This window comes from Neopsephotus bourkii, unplaced genomic scaffold, assembly GCF_033783945.1.
Source record: "Neopsephotus bourkii isolate Nb327-2 ecotype Australia unplaced genomic scaffold, CSIRO-AGI_Nbou_v1 NB_1707, whole genome shotgun sequence".
Taxonomy (NCBI): domain Eukaryota; kingdom Metazoa; phylum Chordata; class Aves; order Psittaciformes; family Psittacidae; genus Neopsephotus; species Neopsephotus bourkii.
The window spans coordinates 6,188,939-6,205,915 of record NW_026902181.1 but is presented as its reverse complement, the minus strand read 5'-3'; the positions used below and the strand labels follow the sequence as shown (position 1 = coordinate 6,205,915).

At 44.2% G+C, this 16,977-nt stretch overlaps 1 protein-coding gene and 2 long non-coding RNA genes across 23 annotated transcripts in view; 1 reads left to right on the top strand and 2 right to left on the bottom strand.

Annotated features, from left to right (window-relative positions):
• Positions 1-326: 326 nt before the first annotated feature.
• On the bottom strand, positions 327-6,687 carry LOC133224748 (uncharacterized). 2 transcript variants are annotated; one of them, XR_009728945.1, is made up of 3 exons: positions 5,703-6,687; positions 2,985-5,262; positions 327-2,513 (listed from the first exon to the last, which is right to left on the bottom strand). It is a non-coding gene; the product is annotated as an uncharacterized LOC133224748 (long non-coding RNA). The 2 variants fall into 2 exon arrangements; XR_009728944.1 differs by lacking the exon at positions 5,703-6,687 and having other exon boundaries at positions 2,985-5,374.
• Positions 6,688-7,710: 1,023 nt separating this feature from the next.
• On the bottom strand, positions 7,711-9,169 carry LOC133224747 (uncharacterized). The gene is made up of 2 exons (XR_009728943.1): positions 8,690-9,169; positions 7,711-8,395 (listed from the first exon to the last, which is right to left on the bottom strand). It is a non-coding gene; the product is annotated as an uncharacterized LOC133224747 (long non-coding RNA).
• A 905-nt stretch (positions 9,170-10,074) lies between these two features.
• MARK3 (microtubule affinity regulating kinase 3) overlaps positions 10,075-16,977 on the top strand; it is a 62,341-nt gene continuing 55,438 nt past the window's right edge. For 6 of the 20 annotated variants that reach the window (XM_061376295.1, XM_061376310.1, XM_061376298.1 and 3 more), the window contains exon 1: positions 10,076-10,812. In XM_061376295.1, the coding sequence (XP_061232279.1) occupies positions 10,762-10,812 (51 nt within the window). In that variant the 5' untranslated portion in view covers positions 10,076-10,761. Of the gene's footprint in view, positions 10,813-15,702; positions 15,797-16,977 lie in introns of those variants that run through there. The other 14 variants (XM_061376312.1, XM_061376304.1, XM_061376307.1 and 11 more) reach the window with 5 other exon arrangements.

Genomic DNA, 16,977 nt, shown 5'->3' with positions numbered 1-16,977 from the left:
GTAGAGGTACCTGCCCTAACCCAGCTAACCACACAGCACAGTCCTGCAAACAGCTCCAGAACTTTCCCTCCTCCACACTGGCCAGCATGTGGGCTCTGTGCTGCCTTTACAGCTGATTGCACACAATTCCCTTGGACTTCAGCATCCAGGAGTTTTGTAGTCCCTCCACCTCCAGTGGCAAAGCAGATTCCTCTCCCACACACAGCTCTGTGTCCCCTTACAGAAGCAGGTCCTGTATGCCAGAGCTTCTGAAAAGGCAGCGTGCAGTTCTGTAATTAAAGCTTGGATCCTAATGTGCAAGTACAGAGAAGCCCCATGCCAGCTGCTTTACTTTGTAGCTTGAATAGCATTTCTTTAATGTAGGTGGGTTGTTTTTTGATTGGTTTTTTTCATGCATGCGAGAAACATAAATAGGACTTCATCTTTTATGCATTTTCTTGTGCCTTCCAGACCTAGAGCTCCTCTCCATCATTTGACATCGTTCCTTGTTTTGAAAGATGCACTTACTAGAAAAAGATAGAAGAGTGTTTTCATTACAGTACATCACATTCACATACATAAAATATTAAAACAATATAGCTGAACCCAAACCCAATGCAGTACTTTAGAAAATAGTACTAGTCTTTTCCCCAGGTTCATGTCAGAGATCGTGATAAATCCTTCTCTGTTATACATTACAGCCTCCATGGATTCCCAAGGGGAGTGCGCATCACACTTACAGAATCCAGAAGGGTCTGTTATGAAAGGAGCAGAAGGTGGTTTCCTGTTTATATGTATACACATGCAGATGGACATAAACATAAGGGTGTGCATGTATGGATGCTGATGCAGCATTTGTCAGTGCTGCTGAGGTGCATTGGCTGTGCCTGCCCCACACTGCTACCTGCTGAAGACAGGGTGCATTTCCCAAGTCCTCTCCCAGTCTGTGCTGGGTCTTCCTAAAAAAAAGCCCTGGGAGAGATCCTGAAGTCCAAGGGCACAATGCCATAGAGGGGGTGATGGGACATGGCAGTGGATGGCAAACATGGAGCAAACACAGCCCTATGGAAACAACATGTTTTTATTAAATGGGCAGACCCACTAAAGGAGCCCTTTAATGTCCTCCAAACATCCCCACTCAACTCACTGCAGTCAGACTTCAGCCCCAGGTGAGCCAGGATTGTTCTCAGGTGGTTCTGAGAGGTGACGCTTGAGACCTTCAGCAATGTCCCTTGGGGACAAGTGCCATAGCAAGTGATCTGCTTCACATAAGGAGGCAGAACGGTTTTCCTCCTCTTAAAGGGTGTCACAGGGGCTCATCCCCCCAGTAACCAACTGGAATATTCACTGAAGCCAGGTAGTATTAGGAAACAAGAACTCAAACCATCCAGGACCATACGCAGCATGGGACCTAATATGGCCTCTCAGTTCCCTCCTCCTTTTGAGAGGAGCAGGTTTACTGAAAAGGAAAATTCTCCAGGGTTAGCGCCTACATGTTTTTCCATCCACTAGCTCTTTCCCCATCCCTCAGATCCGTATGTTATTCCAGTCTCTCAGATCTTCCTTTGTGTCCCACATATGTGTTACCTTCCTCCTCTCCCCTGGGAAGCTTCCCGCTGCCCACTTAGTCGCAGCCCCTCTGACGCCATCCCTCCTTTCCCCTCCCAGGGCAAGGCAGCATGAAAGAGCACTGCTCCCATCTCCCTGCTTACTGGGGTTGAAACCATTTCACCTGCTAATGTAGAAACGGTAAAGTGCCGTCAGTGAAAGCTCTCTGAGAAATATTAGCAAGCATTTACTGAATCTTTAAAAGTCTACCCAGTCCTCTCCATTCCACTGGTTTCCAGAAGGAGGAACCTTGCCTTTGTTCAGTAAGTCTTAGAGAACTTTTATATCAAAAATTATTGGTGGCTTTTTTCCATGGGTATTTTGCTCCTCTTTTTTTTTTTTTCATCTTGCTACTGAAAAAAGGGGTAAATTAAAAAGGTTCCTAAAGCACCCAAAGTCATACCCCTATGCTTCTCTTCAATATTATTTGCTTTTCAGAATCAGATTGAAAACTCTGTAATTACTGTGAGAGGTTTAAAACAAATTTAAAGGGCTGACCCCTCAAAGTCCAGGTGGCTCAAGCTTCAGTAGCCATGAAAGAAAGTAAAACCAGAACCAACAGAAACTATGAAAAGCCTCTTATGGGCAGAAAATCTTAATGGGAGAAATGCTAAAGGTGTTAATAGTACCAACGCCAGATTCAGCATCTCCCGTAAATGGGGAAGGGAATGTTACTTTTGGCAACGATGGGAATTATTTATTAGCTCAATGAGATTCTGTATTTGCAAGGGTATATCCTGTCAGCAAGACTTAGCCCTCTGTTGCCAGACGAGTAAAGAGGCCAGGGAGAAGGTAGATGGCAAAATGGGTATTCAGGGAGGGCAGGGCAGGGGTGCAGAGCCCCCAGTGCAGCACTACCCAGGCAAGCGGGTTCCTATGGCTGCCTGCCTGCTCTGCTCCCAGCAGTGGCCAGTCCAACGCTGTTTCTATGAATAGTGAAAAGAGACTTTGGTCCAACAAGTCCCAGGAGAAGTATCATGCTAGAAAAGGGAAGGGCAAAAGGGAGGAAAAGCAATGAATGGTAATTAATGTCATATAGCTGTAGTTAGACATTTCCTTGTAAACCATGGGACGCTGTATTAACATGTGGAAAGACAATTGATGCAAGCTATTCAAAGGGAAACTCCATGATACATGGAGAAAGCTCTTCAGCTGTATGCCGCAGGCTGAATTTTCTCAACAGAGAATACCTGTACCATGCACAGACTTCACTGCCAAAAGGGACTATTCATTTATTAGGTTTATATAGCACTGGGCATTTCTAACAAGTCATACAAAGCTATGTGATTCATACAGACCACAGACCTAATCCCAAAATGTTTATTGTCATCAGTGAATAAAAGGCTAAGCTGTGACTGGCACTCTTGGCTGGGAAGAAGCAGAGACAGTGCCCTTACTATATTGGGATGAAGATGTCCTGTTCCTCCAAAGCCTGAGCTGGGAGCATGTCCTCCCTGCAGGGAATGCCAGCCAGGCTCATGCAGAGGCAGCCAGGAGGAAGCTGGTGCTTACCAGCAATTTCAGATACCTATTCAGATAAACACAGATGCAGACGAACACACGAGTTAAGGCTATTACCTGTGTGTTTGAAATTAAATTAATACAGTCCTAATTCCTGCTTTTTATTTTGGTAATATTAAAATACTCCTAATTAATCTTGTTCTTCCACTCATCTTGAAAACTGCCCTATGCTTAGATGATAAAACATCCTCTCCCTCTCCAAAAGTGTTATGGTCTTATGCAATGTGTATTCTAATCAGTACTGGGGCAACAGCATTAAGGTGGAATTTTTCCAATTCAATTTGAAGCTACTGACCTTCTAGCTGATATTTTCAAACCAGCAACTCATCTTTTGCTATTAAACAAGCCCAACTATGTTATCTATTTGTCATCTCCTTGATGTTCTGAAACAAACAAAAAATGATGATATTAGTACACATCTACAGTAACAGTAATAAGTATGGCACTGTTTGTCCATCTCCTGGGTTTTAGTCATTGTTTGAGGAGAATGGAAGGCAAAAGGTAGTTTACCACTAGAACAAAGGTGCTGTGAATCACCATGCTGGGAACCATACATGAAACCCATCTGTGCTGTGCATCCCTCTGGCTGGTCTTCTATAAATCCTCTTTTTTAAATCATCCATGCATTTAAAAAAGGCCCTTTGTAGGCATAGTTGTGTAGTTTGTGATACAGAAACTCAAAATAAACATGCAAATGATTTTGCAAAGGTAGTTTATGATTGTAGAGTTAATTCATTGTTCAAAACCCCTTTTTTCAGTAGCATGTCTAATGCAGCTGGCTTTGTCAGGCTGATTAGCAAGGATGTTTTCAATGCACAAGCACAGTATGACAGCTGTGTGTGATCCCCAGTAACTTTCTGGGCAGTGGGGAAGCTCTGAAGGAAAGCAGATGTTGGGAAAGATTTTGGAAAAGGTAGAGAAAAAGAACGAAGTATTTATAGGCTTGTCTCCTGACACGAGTCCCAGCAGTAAAATGGAATGACTCATATGGATCTAGATTAACAAAGAATTAAAGGAGGGAGATATAATTAATGCCAATCAACAGGAGTTTATGGGAAGAGACCCTTTCAAACTGACTTGTTATCTTTCACCAAGGAGATTACAAGATCAAGTGATACATGCAATGAAGCTGATGTAAAACTCCTGGACTTCTTTAAGGCCTTCAATTTGTTGCAGCAGGACATGTTGATTAAGAAACTGGAACAATATAAACCCAACGTGACACATATAAAATGGTTGTCGAACTAATCATCCCTGACACAGCACTACAGTGCTCCTGGAAGGGCGCCTGGGCACCGCGGGCAGCAGGTACTGCTCCCTGGGTGCCACCCTGGGATGTTTGGCTCAGTGTCTCCTTTTATCCATCCCTCAGTCCTTGCACCCCTTCCCTTTGCCTGCTGGCAGATCCTGGTGATCAGCTGGGTTTGGTTCAAGTTGCTTATTTTCCCTCTAGCCCTTTCCCACCCTGGGATGGCTAGTGCATGGTGTGAGTTTTCAAGGTGGCATCTACTTATCAAGAATTTTTTAACAGAAAAAAATGTTCCTATAACCCTGCTCAGTCAGGTATTTATCTGCGCCAACTGGTATTTTATCAAGGACTATCAACAAACAAAAGGATTACTACTGAGTTCTGCAGATGGCACCAAGACAGAGAGAAGAGGTGAAAATTAAAGAACGTGCCACTGGTGTGGAGCAAACCAGTTTGCAAAATTGCATTTGGGTAAGCAATGCACGTTTGAGTATGACCCAGGTTAAAAATTATACTATAGGAATAATAAACCATAGTTTTAGAATAGGGGATATGTGCATGGAGGCGAAGGGTCGGAGATACTGAAAAAGGCAAGAGAGTCACAGCTGAACCAGAGTTTCCAGACTTCAGAGATACAGTATCTGAGAGGAATAATCAGCTTCTTAAATGTGGCACCAGTAAAATAAGCTGTATCACGTCTGTATTTGGGTTTAGTGTTATTGCAGCTGGAATACCATGTTCATGTCTGGCACAGGCAGCACTGACCAACAGATAAGGTGGAGATGAAATAGAGAAAATGTGCACACTTGTGCTTACGAACTGGAATAGGATGCCTTTTGGTGACAGACTGCAAGATTTCAGCCTCTTCAGTCTCTTAAAGAGATGGCTGTGGGCTGAGCTGATTTCTGGTTGGGAGTGAAAGTTTGATCATCCATGAGACAAAGGCAGGAGAGATCCCACAGCTGGAAGCTGTCATTAGCAGGCCTGCCCAGAGCAGAAGCAAGAGTTTCCAACAGTGATGGGCCAGTTTCCCTGGATTTCTCACAAATTCTTTGCCTCTGGTAATATTTAAATGAAAGATACAATCTAAATGAAACACAAGTCAGGGAAATCCACGCAGAGGGACTTCAGGGCTTGGTTCTGCCAAAGCTTTGGAGACCATACAAATTTAATTCACCACTATAAACAGTTACTTCCTATAAACTCTCAGGCACACCGGTTACTAATTTATGCTTGAAAACATTATGTCTGCTACAGTCATCTATTCTTTTCCCACCCTTGTGAATCAAGTCTTTAATTCAATACCAACCACTCAAGAAATGATGTGGGGGGAACAGTAACATACCTGGCTTAGGTGGCAAAGAATCCAAAAGGATTTATGTTTAAGATGCAGCTCAGATAGGGTCATGCACTAGTAGGAATGGAAGAGGCTTGTTATAAAACACTTATTTTAGCTTCAAACATGTGGAGTCAAATTCAGAGCTAGCATCACCACTAACTGGCTACTTGTCCTTTGTAACCTACAAGGCATCAGATTTATATAAAACTAAGGAGGTATTTTCAATTCTCTCACTTCTCTAAACACTGACCTTGTGCCAACCCATGACACCAATGCTTTAAGCTGGCTCTCCAGAGCAGATTCTGTCCCAGAGCTCATGATCTGCATAGGCATTTGCATCAACTGGTGGTGGAATTAGTGCAGTTTGGGCACTTGATAGCGTTCCCATCATGAAGGTTTATGTCCCATGCACCATGCCACATGGCTCTACAGGCAAAGCACAGCGTGCTTGGCCTTACAGATAAGGAATTAAATGAGGCATACAGACAAGGAACCACTGCTGTTTGCTCCTATTTTCTCACAGTCACAGCTCAAAGCCTGAATCTCTCCAATCCATGAGGAATGCAGAGCAATTGCACTGCCACAGGCACTCTTCTGTTCCTGGGGACTTGCTCTTTTCCTGTATGGAAAAGGAAGTCTGGAAGTTAAATGGGGACAGATCAAAGGAAGAAGTCAACACACACAACATTTTCTTCCACTTTCAGATCTCAGTCTGTGCAGTACACGAAACCGGGGAGGAAAACCTTTTCTCTTTCTGTTGTTTTCTCTGACATTGAAATCACATTTCACCCTGGCCTTACAGTGGGTTGCACTTGGGCCTCATTATAACTGAGCATGGACTATTGATTCAGGCTGCAGAGAGTAATCAGTCCTTTCCTATCAATAGCTTTGCCATCGCCATTTTCAAAATCACACACTTCTTCCTACTATAAAACACTGTTAAGATAATGTATTCTGTGGAAGTTGCAATTTTAAAAACAAATACAAAAAATGATTTCAAACCAAAATAATTAGTTTTAAAGACAACACTGATGATGAAACAGTCCCGGAAATCTTCCACTGATTGGGATTACCATAGCATTTCTACAAGAAAAAAAGGACAGTAAGGTGTTGGAATAATAATGCATAGTGGATACAGCTATATAGAGGTAACGCATTTTAAAATGTGTTTAGTAAAGGCTTAAAGAAACACCAAAAAGTTGCACCAGAGCTAACAATTCTCAGTCTAAAGTAATATATTTATATAAACTAAAATGATTTAATATTTGGGCAGATTCCCAGCAGGTGTATACTGTCATGGCTGCTGTGCATAACAGGCACCTATAACATTAACTGATTCTCTACTTGCCTCTACCAGCGGATGTCTTTCAGTCCCCAGCCTTTACAGTGAGGTGAGTGGAATAGAAATCTGTGCATTAGAATATATTAAAGTCAATCCTTATGTTTCGTCCAGCAATTGTAATCAATTTCAGTATTTTTTTTTCTGCTCTGATTGCAAATGCTCTTGAAGTCAGGGTCTGCTCTGTCTGTACAATGCAGTGTTAGAGAAATTGTGGACTTTTAATGTCCAGAAAAAAAAATATCTAAATTCTTCCCCACAATGATATCATTTTGTATTATATTGTTTTCTGTTTGCAGTGACAGCCAAAACAGTGACATAAAAAGGCACCTTAACTAGCAGATCTGCTTCCTGTGTCTTTGAGTCATATTCTCCAACTGTACTGGCAAAAACAAGTTTTTACAGCTGCTAGCACTGTGGCCAGTACAGCCCAAAGCACAAGTCACAGCCTATTCTGGATAACAGACAAACATCGTCAGCTAAGTCCCACTTACGAAATCACTATCGCTAGCAATAGCACAAGAATCAGAAAGTGTAATTCTGTCATCATACTGTTTTCTGAGTATTCAGAGCGTTTAGATAGGAAAAAGTCACCTTCCGATTTGTGCATGCGGCTTAAGTAGCACCTGATAACATTGCAGAATATTTACGGGTAACAAAGAAATGGGAAACCTATGTAACCAGTTTCTTTACTATGGCCAAATTTCTAAGAAGAAAATGAATACACTTGAAACTCATTTGTTTAAGTGGGAGAAACAGAATATAGCAACAAAGAAATATAATAGACAGTAGCTGCTATGCAGTTTGTCATTCCCTGTGCAAGCTTTGCTACACAGAAAAAAAACCCAGCACGAATCAATATTGCCATTTATTGGCAATAAAACAGCAAAATCAGCTGTTGTTATTTTTGTGCTCTCAATAATTTCTTCTGAAGTTCTTAGCTCAAAATCACTTTGCCAGTCAGAAACGTGACTCTGAAAGACACAAACACTCCTGCCTCACAATTCGCCTTTGCCTGCACCCTTTCCCAGCCTCTTTTAATTTGGACTGTATTAAATGTGGGCTTTATTGAGGGTAATAGTGGAACTCCTGTTGTGTCAACTAACCTAGGATTTTTACTTAACTATCCACGAGATTCTATCTGAGTGACTGCTGCTTCCATGGAACAGCAATACAAGTATGTGTAACACAATGCTTAGTTTACTTCAATACCTCTTCACACCCGTGCACAGGACTTTCCCAGATCTCAGCTTTGCCAGGGCTTGGGACAGGCAAACCCATAGATGCAAACAGCACTACTGTGCCCGGTGTGCTGAGCATCGCTACCCGTCTCCAACGTCTGCAGTTCAACCTTCTCATGCTGTCAGGAGTGCTCTCATCATTGCAGGGTGAGAGCATAAGTCAATTACAGTTTTCTACAAACACATTGTAAGGAACATATCTCACTGGCAACAGAAAAGAAAGAGATGAAGCAGCAGCCCTGTGGCAAAAGCAGAGAGCCAGGAGATCCGGATACTTTTCCTGGCTTTGCTTCAGACTTTGTGATTGACCTTGGCAAGCCAGATAGAGGCAAATCCCATTCCCTTCTCCATGCAAAGGATCCTGCCTGCTACTCAGAGAGAGTGGCTCACGTACTACCTGAGCATATACACACCTGGGGAGATGTATGTATGCACAGAAATATGGATCACTTGCACAACAGGTGAGTATTTGAATCCAAAATTCCTGTTGTTGACACAGAGCAAGGCATTAGCTTAATTTGAGAGCGAGGAAGGAAGATAAAACACCATGCAAGTCCATTGGTTTCCCTCTGCAAGTCAGGTGTTGCAAAGCATCTTGTAGTCCTGATGATAAAGTAACAGATGAACTTACTTACTGGGTGGTGTTCAAAGTCTATCCTTGTTCATGTCTCTAAAAGCGAAGCAAATACTACTTACACTGTACAATACAGTTCAAGGCATGAAGTTTGTCAGATAAACTACACTTTAGAAAGTTTATCTCACTTTCTAGGCTAGATCTAGGCTGCCAGATCCCCTGAGATGCCAAGTTTCTCCAAACCCCACCAATTCTAGCATTTTTTTCCTACAGAGGTTCGTATTATTTGTAATAGATTTGTTTCTAGAACACCTGTATACTGAATATACACAAATTACTTCTCTTTCTTGCTTTTAATTCCTAACGAGATCTTACACCTATACCATCTTCCTTCTACACTTAAAAATGATTGTGCAGAGTAACTACTGGATATATTAAGAGTGTTTTGATACTCCTGGGTTCCACCCTCCTCCACCAAATCAAACAGGCAACCAGCTGTTACGAAAACGCAGTGCTGTAACACGGTACGGGCGCCTGCCTGCACCAGGTGAGCTCTGACAGCACCAGCCCCAGCCCCCGAACGACGAGCGAGCTCCTTTCTCTACCACACACCATCCCCTGGGGTAGCGAAGTCAAGAAGAGGGAGGACATGCTTTGACAGAAGACGACCTCAGCGCCGCACCCTGACCACCGTTGTACAGCAGACTCGTTTCTGGGCTGCGTGCAAGTGTTCCTGCTGCTGGCTGTGAGCGGGCAGCAAGGTCTGTCCCGTGTCCTTTCTCTACAGATGCTGCCATTTCTCTAACTGCTCGCAGCGGCTTCACCCCCGGTGCCCCACGGTGCTCCGCAGCACCCGACCTCCCTGCCCCAGCTCACATCGTTTCTCCCCTCATTCCCTGCCCGGCCGCACTAGGGGTCTCGTCATTCCCCAAGGCCTGTCTAGGAGACACCCTACACACCCTAATCCCCCCCTTCATGCCGCGCCAGGCTCCTCCGGGAGCCGAAGGACAACCGAGCCAGCCCTGCGCAGCGCCAGGCGGAGCCCCGGGGACGGCAGGTGTCCCGCCGACCCACCCCCGGGGGCCGGCGCTGGGGAGGGATCGCCACAAGAAGAGCAGCTCTACATGCCCCGCCGCTGCCAGCCCCACGCCCTGCCCCGGCGCGGCCTCTGGCAACTACCCGCCGGCGCCGGCCTCCGCGGCGCGGCCCCTTCCGGTTCACGTCGGAGCTAGCCTCGCGCGGAGGAAGCCGGGCGGCCATCTTGGCTCGTCCGGGAGCGGCGGAGGGGCGGGGGGCAGGCAGGCAAGCGTAACGGGCGGGTACCCAGCTTCCCCAGCTCTGCCGCGGCCCGCGGGGTGCCGGCCTTTCGGAGACTGGGGCGGGCGGGTAGAGACGGGCCGGGATGCGACCGGCTGCCCGGTGAAGAGGGGCTGCGGCGGGGGAAGGAGAGGGGAGTCCCTTCGGCGGCGGGCCTGCGCTGGCCGCCGTGCCCCGGGCCGCAGCTTAGAGGGGCCGGCGACAGAAGCCGGGCTGCGCAGGGGAGCCCTGCCGCCTCCTCCTTCCCGCCCGCCCTGCGTTTCCCTCTGCCGCGCACTCGCCGCCTCCCTTCCCCTGGCTCCATCCGTTCCCGGTTGATGAGGTGCTCCCCTCTGCTGACCCCGCGGACCCCGGCCTGGCTGTAGGATGAGCTTGGAGGGGGCGAGGCCGCTCTGCTCCCCGAGGAGGATCTAACTCGGGCGTGAGGCGCCGCCAAAGGGTGGGGGGCACCGACGCGACGCCGCCCCCCGCCAGCCACCTCGTCCTTCATGGTGGCTCCCTGCGACCACCATCTCCGAGCAGAGGCGCAGCCTGGCCCTCGGGGCCCGTGTGTGTCTGTACGCGCCGCCTTCGCGACCGCCCGAGTGAAGTAAAATGTCCACTCGGACTCCATTGCCCACGGTGAACGAGCGCGACACCGAGAACGTGAGTACCGCCGGCCGCGGGGGGACCGGCCCGGGCACCTTCCCCGGGGGGCGACGGGACTCGGCCAGCCAGGGGCATCGCCCTGCCGAGGGCTGACATTAACCTCTTGCCGCTTGGGCTGTTCCCAAATAACCGGTTTATTTAAAATTATTTTTAAACACCCTCCCCCACAGCACGGTTCGCCGATTTAGCATTTGTGAGCATCCCTCCCCCAACCCGGTGTCCCCTCTCTGAGGCTTTATTCGAGTGTATCTCGGTGGCGAGGATCGGATTTGTTATGTTGGTAACGGGAAGAGAAGATCCGCAGTGGGGAGGGGGGTCCCGGTTGGTTGCTGTCTTAAAATACGCCGACTTGCTGCTGAAAGCTGCCGAATAAACCTCTGGTAAACAGAAGGTAATAATTCAGCTTTGGTAGGGTGGGCTAGGTGACCTAGATAATGGGCCTCTTCCCTGCTTAATTTGCAGGGTTCTCGTTGATAATGACGCTGTTAGGCTAGTCACCTGTTCAGATGACATTAAAAGGGTTTCTTTATTGGAACTATTCTTCAGACAAGGGGATCTGTTTACCCCCACACCCCCTCCCCCTTTTTTTTTTTTTCCTTAACAAAGCCAGGGTTTAGGAATTGACACTTTATTCACAAGATTGAGTCAAACACTGTATTAATAATCACACAGGTCGCATGCTGAAGGAAGGGGAAAAACAAAAGCAGAGAGCCTCAAACGAAGCTCAGTAGGAGACTCCCTTTCTGCAGATAGGAAACGTATTTCTTCTAAGTTAGAACTTACTTGATCCCTATGTATGCTGTCCAGCCATTTTTCTGCATAGGCTCTCACATGTTCCCAAATGATAAAACAGAAGGGAGTTGTCACTCACTGTAGTCTAAAATGAGTTGATCAGTGAACTTTGTATTCAGCTTTCTGTAGAGTTTATCTGATATTCTTTAGGAGGCAGATGCTAAACTTGATGGAGGAGGCTTTTTTTTACGAGGGCTTGTTATGTTTTGGACTGGCATAAAAAGTGGAAACCTTGGTTAAATATCAGGAAAAACTGTTGGATTGTTCCTGACCATAAATAGTCTGAGAAAAGTGATGGTAGCCCCATTGTTTAAAACAAGACCAGACAAAGCGTTAGGAAACATGCTGCATGGAACAATTACTGCATTACTAGGGATTTAGATTTTATTGACATAATAGGCACTTCGAACTTCTGTGATCTTTAGTTGTTTTAGCACTAGATGCAACCTGCAGGCTAAAGGCTCTATTGAGTAAAAAGCTAACTAAGCATATTTGGTTGTAAAATCTCAATGAGCTTCCTGCCTTGTGGAAGAAAATAATTAAAATATTATGCAGCCCTTCCTATGCCATAGGGAGGAGTTGAAGTTGTAGCATATACTACAAAATACTATACACAGTTTATCTGGATAATTGTTCTGGTCTGTAAGCAGACCTGACTGAGGTTTTCAAGCTCCATGTATATGTGTAGAGGCCACCTAGTAAATCATTTTAGAAAACATTCAGATAAGGTTCTCTAATTAATCCAAACTCTACCCTGGATAACGGGGGAAAGACTGAGTATGTGCTCAAGGAAATACATTATTCACAAGCTGTGTGTTCTAGCACTTGAAGTTAGATTTTTTTTTTTACATGTCTTCCACTTAAGGCACATTATTCTCACTTCAAAATACTGGTCTAACACTTCTCTTTTGTAGTCTTTATAATTTAACATACATGGATTGTCATGCTTGCAGATGAATTGCCTTAGGTTTAGGTTAAGGCATATTTTTCGGTTGCTGTAATCTGGGTTGGTGACCACAGAAATACCTGTAGGTAGTGATATTGACAGGGAGTGATTAATTGAGTACTCGCCCAGTCCATTGAGCCAACCCCTCCTCCCCCCGCCCCCCATACAATATCATATCCTTCAGGAAGCTGTCTCTGATATTCTGGCTATCTAGAAATTCACCAAAACATGTTCTCTTCAGCCTTGCTTAAAACTAAATTTAAATCTGACGTTTAGTCTCTCTGAATTACCCCTACAGCTGTGAATGCCAGGTCTCTTTTTTTTTAAAATACCAAATGTAACAATTTTCATACTTTAGTTAACTGTTCTGCACCCCAGAGATCAATGGGTGTATTGTGTTGACAGGTAAATTGAGCTCTTGATTCTCTTTCACCTGAGAGAAGTCTAATTAGTTGATATTCATAGTACTCTCTGAAGCTTTGGTGGGAGGAGGCTTAAGAGGTGCCAAGGTATTTGGGCCATGGTTGTGGACCCCTTTTGTGCCTTCTCTCTGCTTGGAAGGTTACCACTGCTGACAAAGGCTTGGCTGATGTTGAATCTGGTTGAAGCATGCTGATCATAGCTTATCCATGCCTATACTTGCAGTTTTGAAAACGAAGTTAGCCTCCAGAATGACAGTGAGCATAAACTATCATTGTCTGTGCTTGCAGTTAACCACGTTCAGTGGTTGGCAGCTCCTGTTGAACAGGGAAGGTCTAATTGCCAGTACCTGATTGTTTAAGGCAGTGTATACCACTTCTAACTGAGACATGTACTGCTGAAGTGGAAATACTGTTGCCGTGACTTTCCCCAAAAGCCACTCACAGCTCTCAAGCTTTCAGTGCCTTTGAGATTAAAAAATCTGGCTCTGAGTCACCTGGTTTTGAGAGCAAAGGCATCCTAGATGATCTGTGATCATAGGAACTTCACACTTGGACAGTTGGAAGCTGGCTGTTGGCCTGTGATGAGCTGCTTCTCACTGGAGAGATTGAGCAGCTCTTCTCTGGCCACATCTTGTGTAGCAATGGCTGCCAGCTGCATAGGGGACAGAAGTGAATGAGGGGATCAGATCTTTTCTGTCTTAATCAAAATTATGTCCTGCCTGTGGGAGAAAAAGCAACAGAAGCAGTAGAAACCTCCTTTATCCAAAACTGGGGGACGAAGTAGAAACAGAAGGATCTTTAGGTGGCAGAAGGAGTAAACCTGTTTACTAGTGATGAGGAGGGAGGAGTGTGGAAACATAATGGGAAAATAAGATAGATGGTAGGAAATCAAAGATAATGGGCATATAGCAGGATGGAGGACAACCAGTGGCAAAGAAATAGGAGCAGGAGGAACAAGAACAAGATTGTGGGGAATAAGACAAATATTCATTAAAAAGAGTTCCCAAAGAGTGGGAAGATGAAGATGGAAACAAGGAAATACAGGTGGTATGGAGGCTGGTAGGCTTTTTTAAGGTTTTTATAGAAAAAAAAAAATCTTTGGACAGTTTAATTTACACCTGTTCATTGCACAGGTGTTGGGGTTTTTTGGGGGAGGGAAAAAGATAAGTGTTTAGAATGTGTTGTACTGCAGGCCAGTCTGAATTAAAAATTTAAGTAATTTGAGGAAAAGCAAGACTAAAATGGGCGCTTACCTCCACGGTTGTGCCTAATGTGAAAAATTTGCTATTGAAAAATGTCAGTGTGATGGTAACTGTGCTTGTACAAGCCTGTACAAAAGGATTCTGTGCAGCAGAAATAACTTTTTTTTTTTTTTTAACTTTAAAAAGGATAGTAAGGTCAAGGTTAGGTTCAAAAATTTACATTTGAGGTGCTGTGAAGGTTAGTATGGTACATCTTGGTTTATTAGCAGTTAGCTCTGAAGTACATTAGAGCTTTTGCAGACAATATGCAATCTTGCATTATTCTATATATTATTTATCAGTCTTCTCCTATTACAAATAGATCTGTAATTGGAATGCTTTCTCCCACAGAGTGAAATTCTGTTTGGGTTTTGTTTGTTGAAGGGGCTGAGGAGTAAAGCATGCCTGTGGCAAGAGTTCTAGTAGGATTTCCTTCTGCAGGGACCATCTACATTCTTCCATATTTTTCACTAGTTGTCATCAGTATTCTGGTTTGAAATAAATTAGGTGAAGGTGGCAAGATAACTAAAAATAAAATATGTTTTAGGAATTCATCGGGGATGTATTTTTTAATTTCAAAGTTTCACAGACTGGGAAAATGCTTTTTCTGCATTTCTGACTGGTTGGGATACCCGATAGGTCTGGTTCTCAAAAAATACACCTGATTAGCTTGTGTGACATTGCAAGTATATTCGCCTTTTGAAGTGGGAAGTTTCATTCTTCAGCTCTGCTAAGTAGGCTGTGCCATGTTGTTTAATCATTTGGGTTTACTGTCAGCTTGAACTGATGGGAGCTGCTAGGGGCATCAGCCTTGGCTCCCCTCCTGCGGTTTGTGCCAGCACTGATTACTGCAGGGCTGTAGGACAAGTCTGGTCAATGCTCTGATCTGACTGAAATGAAACCCCCCAAAAAGTGGATTTATCCCCATTCTGTGTGGCTGCAAATACTGACACAGAGGAGAGAATGGGAATATCCAGTTCAGGTGGGGAAGGCTACAAATGAGTCTCACTATTTTTGTTTTGGTTTGATTTATGCCAGTCATAACACAGCACTCTAGGGCTAAGATAACTTGCATTCTGCCACAACTGCAGAGGTGCATAACTGCAGTGGAACACTTTTCACAAATTAATGTTCTGCTCCTGCAACAATCTTCTTTACGTTGTTTACATGATTTCAGTAACTCAGAAAAACTGAGCTACAGGACCTTGTTCCAGTAGTTGTTAAAAAGTCAGACTTAGTTCATGTATTTTATTAGTGCTGCTTGAATGTGTCTCGAATTGTGGCCTTAGAAGTATCAGTCTGAAAAACAGAACACAGCTACAGAAATTATGGAAAGAAAATAAACAAGAGGAAATACAGGGCTTAGTACACTAAACTTTGTAGACATTGTCCTAGGCTTTTTTAGCCACTCACCTAATATCGTTACCTGCTCAATTCTCCATTTTAATTCTAGTCAAAAGACATATTTTTGTTGATGCAAGTGGACAATTCCTGTTGGCTACATGTCTCAGGTGACTCAAGTCAAAGGAATTCTAAGAGTGGAGGCATTTGTGTCTCCAGATCTCCCTTTCATATGATATGTAAGTAGCATGTGTCTGCAACTTCCTCTCTCAGTCAAATAATGCTGCCTAATGGATGTCAGCCAGATCAGAAATGAAGGTCACTTTTTTAGACTCATGGGACATCAAAGTTAGCTCAGCTTCGTGTTAAGATCTTCTGCCTCTAAAAATGTTCAGTACAAATGATGAATAGATGCTTACTGCTCTTAAAGCATAAACCAGAAAGATACTGAGTACACCAGTGGTAACACTTAAAGTCAGTCTCCTGGATGAAACTCTTGGGTTAAGATTCTTGGCCTGTAAATCAGCAACTCTAAGTATATAAGTATATATACATATACAAACAAAAATTAACTTTTGAATAAAATTTGTTCCTGCAGGGTTAAATAAACTTCTCTATCTGCAAGCTCAGTGTGGTCTTTGAAAACCAACTGTGAGGGTTGGGGTTGACTTTTTTTTTTTTTTTTCAGTTTAGTATGTAATTACTGACAGTGATGATTCTGGAAACAACTTAGTTGGCAGTATCCTTGATGAAGAATAGAATATGCTTGGCTCTTCAGCTATTATTCCTCAGGCTGATGTCAATAAATATCCATTTAAATCAGCAGTAAAGAAACTTTTGGCTGGAAAGATATGATGAATGTCAGATATTGATAATGTGAAGCAACAAAGGAGCTTTTTAAAAAGCTTTTCTAACTGACACCAGACTTAGCTTTTTGATTATATAAGCAGGATTTCTTCAGTGTTGTGTTGTTCAGTGCTAATCATGGAATTACAGATTCACTGTCTTTCATATGCTGTATAGAGTATGAACCAAATGGTGTCAAATAAGTCAGCAGAGCCTGTAGTGGTTATACATGGTTATATGCTCCTGAGCCAGACCCTGTATTTCTGCAAAGGAGAGCATCCTTCCGTCAGTGAAGCCTGGTAGTGCTTTGCTATTGATGCTCTCGTGCTCTGATCTTTAGGGCAGTGGTGCAGTTGTCACTGGCTCTTCCCGCTTGTCTGAGGCCAGAATTATGAGCGTGTAAGTGTTGGTTTGGGTAGCAATGCTCCTTCTGCCAAGCAAAAGTTTCCTGTATGTCAGACCCCTTGCCGTCTGCCTCCATCAGGCTGCTTGGTGTAGGGGTTGCATTGCTGTGCTTTGAGCTGTAGCTGCCTTGTCCTGACTACTGCTGCTGTTTTTTTTCCTTTATTTCACC